The sequence below is a fragment of the Montipora capricornis genome, chromosome 9, assembly GCF_036669925.1.
Source record: "Montipora capricornis isolate CH-2021 chromosome 9, ASM3666992v2, whole genome shotgun sequence".
In the NCBI taxonomy this organism is placed as follows: Eukaryota; Metazoa; Cnidaria; class Anthozoa; order Scleractinia; family Acroporidae; genus Montipora; species Montipora capricornis.
In genome coordinates, this window is record NC_090891.1 from 16,994,148 (window position 1) to 17,003,067 (window position 8,920).

The 8,920-nt window shown below is 44.8% G+C and overlaps 1 protein-coding gene across 1 annotated transcript in view; it reads right to left on the bottom strand.

Moving 5' to 3' along the window:
• Positions 1 to 5,999: 5,999 nt before the first annotated feature.
• LOC138017379 (uncharacterized) overlaps positions 6,000 to 8,920 on the bottom strand; it is a 32,781-nt gene continuing 29,860 nt past the window's right edge. Inside the window, exons 12-13 of the mRNA XM_068864478.1 lie at positions 8,219 to 8,356; positions 6,000 to 6,929 (exon numbers count right to left, since the gene is read on the bottom strand). Coding sequence (XP_068720579.1) covers positions 6,574 to 6,929; positions 8,219 to 8,356 — 494 coding nt within the window. The 3' untranslated portion in view covers positions 6,000 to 6,573. The remainder of the gene's footprint in view (positions 6,930 to 8,218; positions 8,357 to 8,920) is intronic.

Below are 8,920 nucleotides of genomic sequence, written 5' to 3' on the forward strand. Positions count from 1 at the left end.
AAAATTTTTCACATTTGCTGACTTTTATACACTCCGGAATCGATACGAATCTGATCAAAATTCAAATCAAAAAAACAAGATTTCAGCAATCCTGGTGTGATGGGAAGGATCCGTTCCAATCGTCTGCACCATTCTTCTTCCCGTTTCTCTATCCTCTTCTTGAGATACGCATGATCATCATCCGGCAACGGTCCGAAAATCTTCTTCCTCTCTAGGTCCATCTGCCACTTCTGCCACTTCTCCTGTTCTTCCCGAGAGATCCGTTGGACCGTATCGTGATCGTAACCCTCAGCACGCCTCTTGAGAATCGTCTTGCTCCAGGCCAGATCCACCCATTGGAAAAACTTACACGATTCCTCTTGTCGACAAGCCAAGAAGAAACGGTCCTTGTTAGGGGAGTCTGGTTTCACCGTCCGCGACAAACGCGTCTTCTCCTGATGGTAGCAATGCCAGGGTCCTCGTCGGACATCCTCATGAAGCTGCGCCTCGATGGCATCGATCCAAGTCTGTATTCGATCGGCACCCATCACAAACAAAGGACACACTCCATCATAATCTCGGCAGTACAGGTACGGAGCCCCATTCTTGGTCAAACCACCCGTCAACGGAGTGGCATGAAACGGGCACAAGACGTCCTTTGCTCCGGTCAATGGAGGCGCTGAGGATCGGGACGACGAGGGCGACACCACAGGTGGTGGTGGTTCAGGAGTCGTACAGGGCGGTTCAGGACCGTGTAGGACAGGATCAAAAGGTACGTCATGGTGCACCCTGCCTTCAGCCAAGGATACCACGAACGGCGGATCTTTCTGTTCGAGGGGCATCGTAGCCATCACCTGTTCGTACGAAGGCAACTCGGGTGGCACGGAAGCCAGCAGGGCATCCAACTCACGAGCCGCTTGATTCAATTCCTCATCCTTCTTCTTAACCTCCTCTTTTCGTTTAGTGGCCGCTTTCTCACGCGCTTCCTTGTAAATCTTGGCAGGCGGTTGAGCTGCTTCACGAACGACATCGTCTTTCTTCTTACCTCGTTTGGTCGGTTTCTTACTCAAACCAGGATACCTAGCGGGAGACACACCTCCGTATTGCCACGACGTACTCATGGTGTTCAATGAGAACCTGACTTGCACGACACCGTCCTTTATAACCCGTAGCACGTGTTCCTCTCGTGCTTGATCTTCACGTGTCTCCCACGTGGACACTCTCATAAAAAATCGGAGCTCCTTTCCGCTCTCTCCATTTGCCACAGCATGTCTCAGGCAGCAGCCACACAAACAGAAGACAACGACGATCCCATCACCTTACGACTTCTCAAACGTATAGACGCTCTCCTGGATCGTTACTTGTGCAAGTCTTGTCAGTACGAAAAGAACCGACTCCCCTTGTCAGCCTTGAAGACCTGGAAACCGGATGCTAATTGGTGCTCAGAGTGTAAATACATCTTCGACGATGCTGACGACCCCGACCCAGACGTGCGTAACCACTGGTGGTCCAAACGAGGGTGGCGCACCAAAGACTACTGGTCCTCCGCCGAATCCTCCTCCTCCTCCTCCGAAGACGACGAAGACGACACACCCCTTTGATGAGGTGTGCTTCGTCCTCGATTTGGAATATTTCTGTAGTGGGCGGCAGATCTTACCTAGAGAACTGGGATACTGCGACCATACTGGGACTCATTATGGATCCATCCACTACAAACCTTGTGTGGAATGGCCCCATCTCTCTGCCAAAGATCAACGTACCGCTCATTACGTCTCCAAGTACGTCCACGGTCTTCCTTACTATCCCGGACAAGACTATCATGTAGCCAGTGAACTCCTGGTCGATGTCCGACGTCTCTACCAACAATTCAAGACCCCAAAACGGACCCTCGTGGCTCACAAAGGAGGTATGGAAGGTCAATGGCTCGATACCTGGCAGATTCCTCGTCTAGACTTGGAACGATGGGGATGTCCCAAATTCGACGATCTACCCCGTCTCACTTCCGTCGGGTCGTGCGGACAACATCAGCATCCCTTACAGTTACATTGCCCTCAAGTCGAATGCTACCATTTCGTTCAATGGATGCGATCTCAGCGACTCTTGTCTTACGACACGCGTTACATCAATCACGAACGCACGCAAAGAATGCTAGCCAGTCAGACACCCAGGACCCCGTTACGCCCTGCCCATTGGAAGGAATTCCCTCTACCCAAGTTGAACTATTTTCTTAAAGAACACAAATGTAACCGCCAATGAAAATAAAACATGTTTTTAATTCACAATGGTGTCCTCTTAACTTACAAATAATCACTAACCAGAAAACGCCCAGTCACGAAGGTACTTTCGATAAATAAATAGTTGTGTCTCTCTATTGGCACGCACCCATTCCGTGAAATCACGATGAGGAAAACGATACACAAACCAACGAATAAAACGTTCACTGCGATGAGCTTGTTCCATCAAATATTCCACAGTGTCACTAAAAAACAAATAACAAAATGTCAACGTCCCAACAGTCCCTCCAAAGTGGTCAAATCATCATCCGACAAATCCGTAAACTCAAACCTGTCGTCGTCGTCGTCCTCAAACTCGTCGTCCGTGGGATCTGTGTTCAGATTCCAGATGGTCCGGGTCACGGCGTCGTAGACTTGTTGGACAATGATGTCCTGACGCTCATCGTACCGCGGGTAGTTCTGCTTCTCGTTACCCTCCAGGTAAACCTCCCGACAATGTGGGCAGGTCCAATGGCTTCGGGTCAACCACCATGTCAACACACAGCCCACGTGCAAGGTTTGGTGGCAACATCCCATCTCCACCAAGAGGTCTGGTTTGATCTTGGCGCCTTGGATGCCTCCAGGTAGTTGTTTATTGACCTTCTCCAGAAACGCCTTCACATTGTTATCACATTTGAGCCCAAAGTCCTCTTCGCCACAGATGACACAGGGGAACTCCGTCGTCGTATCTTCGGCATCGAGGAACTGTCCTGCAGGTTTGGCCTTCTCCGCCCAACGGACAGTCGCCTTCATTTCCACATCGTCCACCTCTTTGTCTTTGTCTTTCTGCCGAGTCGAGATGTTGAATATAGGACCGGCAAATCCCGTTGTCGGGATAACGTTGCTATTGTTTTGACGTCCGTGACCGAGCACGACATGCATCACTCGTATATTTCTTTGTTCACTCGACGCTCGTCGCATATCTCTTACCAATTCTGCAATAGACAAACACCCACCCATAGACTTTTCAAAGAACAAGAATGACGATCCTTCCAACGCTTCGACTCTTATAGACCTCTTAGGACCTCGTTTTCAAGAAGAGACCTTTTCTGGAGGGGTACCCCCCCATCCCCCCTCTAAGTCACCTGACCTATCACATGACCCCTTAGGGTCTCTTATAAGAGCGCGCGATCCTAAACCTCTTCATTCTGTTTGTGATGCTTCGACAATATGCCACCTGTCACGCGCTCGCAAGCCAGAAGGGCCAGAGAAAGACTACAACGCATCTACCAGATCTACCAAGAGAACAAGGACGAGATCCTCAGAAAGAAACGGCAACTCGAGCGGAAGAAAGCCGAGCAACGAGAACGAGAGCAGAAACAATTCGAAGCAGAGAACCAATGCGTGATCTGCTTCGAATACCATCTAACGGAGCCCCACAAGCTCGAGCATCTGACGTTTGCAGCCATTTGTCGCCACCTGGGATCCCTGCGCAAACTCCGATACCGATCCACCCCCATGAAGATGTTTTGTTGCAAGCAGAGGATGCACGATCGATGTCTCTACGCGTTCCTGGCCACGCAGTATGGGTACATGAACCAGCACCAACGGAAGGATTGGCAATGTCCTCACTGTCGGACCAGTCTGCTCGTGGCGGGGAACAAATACTTTCCCCAAATCGCCCAGAACCCACCTTCGCCAAATGCTCGGGACCACGTCAGAAGAAACTTGTTCGAAAGTTAACACATGCTTCTGACGTATTTCAAAAACATGGGGAAGGTCTTTGCCAAATAGGTACCACACCCGTTCCTTTGCGTTGTCCTTCCTATTGGGATCGTTTTTATGTCACGTTGTTTCGAATCCTGTATCTGCATCCATTAGCTCGGAGCCGCGCTATGGACGACCCATCTTTCATGATTTTATGTTGTTTAGCTTTTTTAAACTTTTTAGTAGGGTAGTAGGTCCTGGATTCCTACACCATTGTTTATTTAGGGACGAGGTTAGACACCAGGTCTCCTCACACGTTCCCGCTTGTACCTTAAGTTTTGTTTGTTGTCATTAAACCGTTGATGATTCGAGAAACCCAACCACTCTAGTCTCCTTCATGTTCCCCCCGGATCTTGGTCTACATTCCAAACATACTTTCTGTTTGACTCCCCCGGTTATGACGTCAAATGGACTTTGACCCCACCGTCTCAACCAATCCTGTTCACGTGTGCACGTGATAATGGCGGACCTAAAAATATCCACCAATCAGAACACGATGCATCTCATTAAAAATCGCTCTCGACCAATCAGAATGCTCCATTCAAAACCGGCCTATATTCCCCCATAGTACTACTCACTGGGTATTTAATTTTCCGCATTTCCCGTTCTTTTAGTTCGCACACGGCTCGTGTTGACACACCCCTATTGAGGTTGCTTGTTACATGATAAATGTTTTATATTCGTTTGAGCGGGGTAGCGAATTAGAATATAAATGTATTTATCATGGGTTACGTAACCTTTTCTTTGGGGTGTTACATGGTATGCTGTTTTTTTGTCGCTTCATTAGCGGCAGGCTATATATATTCGAGTTGTCCTCATTTATATCCATTCGCGTCCTACGACCGTCCCTACGCCCTCAAAATTAAATACCCAGTGATCAGGGGCTTCTTTTACACGTAGTTTTTTGCATGCTGCTACACGAAAGGTTTAGCACGTTTTGTATCTTTACTGATTGATTGTTATACGAGCATAGTTTAGATCATTTTGTTGAATTTTTTTTCTTGCTGTAATTTTGTGCATTTCTGAGTTTTCATTCTGTTTATTGTATTGTTTCCATCCATTCTGTTGATGAAGGCATAATAAAGAGGGTCGCACACGGCTCGTGTTGACACACCCCAATTGAGGTTGCTTGTTACATGATAAATGTTTTATATTCGTTTGAGCGGGGTAGCGAATTAGAATATAATTGACATTATTGCCCATAAGAGACCAATTCGGCTAACTCATTGCATTTTGCTGCACAAAACACTAGTGTTGACACTACTCAGGTGTCAACTCACAGGTGTTTTGAATCCCTAGGGGAACACTGAACAATAAAACTTGATTTAACACTAGTGTTAACTCCCTAATGCGACCGCAACCAATGTTGTACCCAATTCAAATCTCTCGGGATTAAGATTCTTTGTTTATTACATTTTGCATGATAATTTAACATTCACATTTAAATTATATGGCAATATCTGGGACAAAACGTTTTTTTCTCAAATGATTTGAATTGGTTACAATAGACCTTTTCGGCTTGTACATTTTGTTTTCCCAATACAGATCATGCGATAATACTCAGGAGGCTTGGCCCTTTGTTGTGTTCATTAAAAAGAGTGCATGCAGGCATATTCATGCTTGCATGCCCTCATTTTAATGAACAAAACAAAAGACCAAACCTACTGAGTATTATTACATGATCTGTATTGGGAAAACAAAATGTACAAGCCGAAAAGGTCTATTGTCCCCTTTTTTTTCGCGGAATTTTACATTTTAGAAAAACTGAAAATAGTTTGAAAAGCGTTTTCACATGTGAAATTATAAATTAACGCTGAGATTTCGCGCCAAAATTAAGGAGTAATTTGTCACCCGTGTTATTAAACTTTGTAATATCACATTTGAAGTTACCAATTTACGCACCAGAATTAAGGAGTAACTTGTCACGATAATACTGGCAAGCCTCGATAAAAAAACACAAAGAGCCAGATGTGGATTTGATGTGTGATCACAGTGCAGAGAATTTAGTTGTTAAAAATAGTCTTTGACAGGGTGGCATAAAATATGTTGTCACAGAAAATTTATTTGGTTCTATTATCTCTTCCAGTGCTCATGATTTCTACCTCCCAACCAACTCCCTTACCCCACATCCCAAACTATATCTGCGTATGGAATGAGGTCAGAAATTGCAGGTTTCATGACCCTATACAATGATTCTGTCACTTGTTACATAACATGTCCTTTATTCCTAGGCGTTGGCAATCTACACTTAGCTTAACGTCGATCGAAATGTTCTTTGTTATATTGTAACAGCTAGTTTTGGATCTGGTCTGCAAAAGAAGTTCAGAAAAGACTGTTGCAGATAATCGTCGTTTATCTTCATGGCAGTTTTGTTTTCCCCAGGACCTTTCTCTCGTACGAAATTTAAAACCGTTCAGTCCAAATTTCGAAAGCGATGTGGTCTAAAATAGTATTGGCGCCAGTCATAGTTGAGTTTTCGCGATTTCACAAGTATGATAATGATACCTTAAAAACTTAACATCTGAGTATTCGTTGTTTACATATAGGATGGCTGTCTACTACTGATACCAAAAGAAAAAAAGATGACTTCTTGAATGTTACACGGGTACTTACCCTAGTCAGTTCCGCAATAGCGGAGATAACAGTTTGGTGTACTATTAAGATAATAAACATAGAAAGAACCGCAGTTTCTGACTTTAATGGTAGTCGACCAGTGGCAGCAACTACCGCTCCAGTGGAAGCATACCATCTTGCTTACTCGACCGTCAGCGACACTTGGATGCCCTCCATTTACCCACCCTGGTGCATGAGCATTACATCGATGTGTTGGTGGACATGACGTTGGCATTCTTGTACCTGCTGCACCTTGAAATCGATACCACGCGGGACCAATTCCACTGTCACAGTGGTAGCTGTTATAATATGTTACCTTTCTGTCAAAACTGCTCAACGTGTTGTAATTCTGGCATTCTGAGAAAGAAACAGGAACTTATCACTCACGCACGGTGGTCACGGATATACTGAAAGTTAGAATAAATAGGACAAAGCTCGCTGGTCGGTTTCTGTCTATTACCGTGACTTTTTGTTTATGACATACTGGAGAATATTTGATTTGGATTGACAACAGATCCCAAACAGTGAAATGTATTGGTTTATAACTCACGGAGAGCCATGCAGAGCGACCTCTTGATATCACAAAATTGCTTGCAAATTTCTGAAGGGTGGGAAGGAAAGCATAACGGGCGTGCTTTAAAGCGAAAACCATTGCTTTTGGGAGGACTGTTTGAAAAAGACGCTGTTTTGCACAGTCGGTTAGTGCGCGGCCTTGGTGCAAGAGGTCCCGAGTTCGATCACTGGATTTCACATCCTTGTTTCGACTTCTTTCCTTTTAGTGTACTTAAAGTAGCTTTGAATACCCTTAAAACGGAGCACTGATTGAAAGGTGGTGGGGGGGGGGGGGGGAGGGTAAAACGAGCGCACCGTCGGGTTCCTGGGAGAATACCCTCGGTGTAGTGGGTAAAGGACCTACCGACGTTAAAGAGGGTGTACCTTTACCTTTACCTTCACCTAATTCCCAAAGACCGAAGTGCACTTACGTTGCCGTCTCCGCTAATTCAAATTATATGTTATTCAAAACAATTTTATCACAGTGAGTTTTCTTAATTGGATTGAAAATCAAGTTATCAGCTTTCGGTAAATTAGGTTGGGTCCCTACCTCACTCATGGAGAGTCCTCGATGACAGACTTTTGCGACTTTCCTCCATTTATCCAAGTTATAATAACGGATAGGCGGAAGCGAGCACATATTTCAACAACGAGAACGTACATATTGTCACAAGAAGTATCCGGATATCTGAACGAGATAAAAAACCTTTGCACAAAAAGTGCATTTTATTGTTTCGAGAGTTTTGGGCGAATAAGTGCTGGCGCGAAAAATATCTGATTTTATCGAGATTAATGCCGGAGGATTTCTTTGGGCGCATGTGAATTGGAATTCTCCAAAATGAACGGTTTTTTGCGTTGCTTGGCAGGTGCCTGTTTCTAGCTCATAAAACTGCTTACGCTTTAATTTGCTGTTGGCAGGTTGTATGCGGTATCAAACAGTAGAATATTTTGTTCCGGACCCAAAACTGACATTTATGGAATCGAAACGCCTTTAATTTAGTTTTGACTTGTCTTTTGGTTCTTCACGTATACATGGCCTTTTACGCCAAAGCTACTGCTTTGTCTAAGCAATGCAAACTAGTCCCAAATGATACCTGACGCAGGATAGATGCAAGTCCTTCCATCTCCAGTGAAAGGATTTACACACGAACAACTGTAGGATCCAGCAGTATTTGTACATGTAGCCCTTGAACGATGGCAGCTATGTAATCCACTGGTACATTCGTCGATATCTGTGGAGATAATGTCACCCAAAACCGTAGCAGTTAATATGCGTTACAGCGAGGATGTTTTTTTTTAAATTGAAGTTTGTGAGGGTCCACAATAGTTTTGGCGGGATGCGGGATTTGGCTATCTTTTGTGGTGATACTCAGGATGCGAGCTTAAAACAAGGGCGGGAAACGGGAATTTCAATAACAAGAGGGAGCCGGATTTCCTGTTTTTATGAGGTCGGGATGCGAGAATCTTGAGGGAAAATTAGCGGGATACGGAAATTCTGTTTTGTCGTAATATCTCTAATTAACCAGCGTTCACTGACACAAATGGCTCTTTCGTTTGCAAACCGCCTTTTTGGCCAAGTTGTCAATGGCACAAGAAGAGAAGTCTGTCAAATTTATCCATAGACGACATATACCTTATCCGGCACGGTTTTGGAACCCATCTTGACGGGTAGGCAAACGTGTCCGAAATAACAGTGTTTCTAAAGGAATCTTCGTTAAAATAACTTGAGAAAACCTTGAATGTAGAAACATTTCTGAATGGTAAACTTAAATGCTAACCGTTCGATTTTACTAACA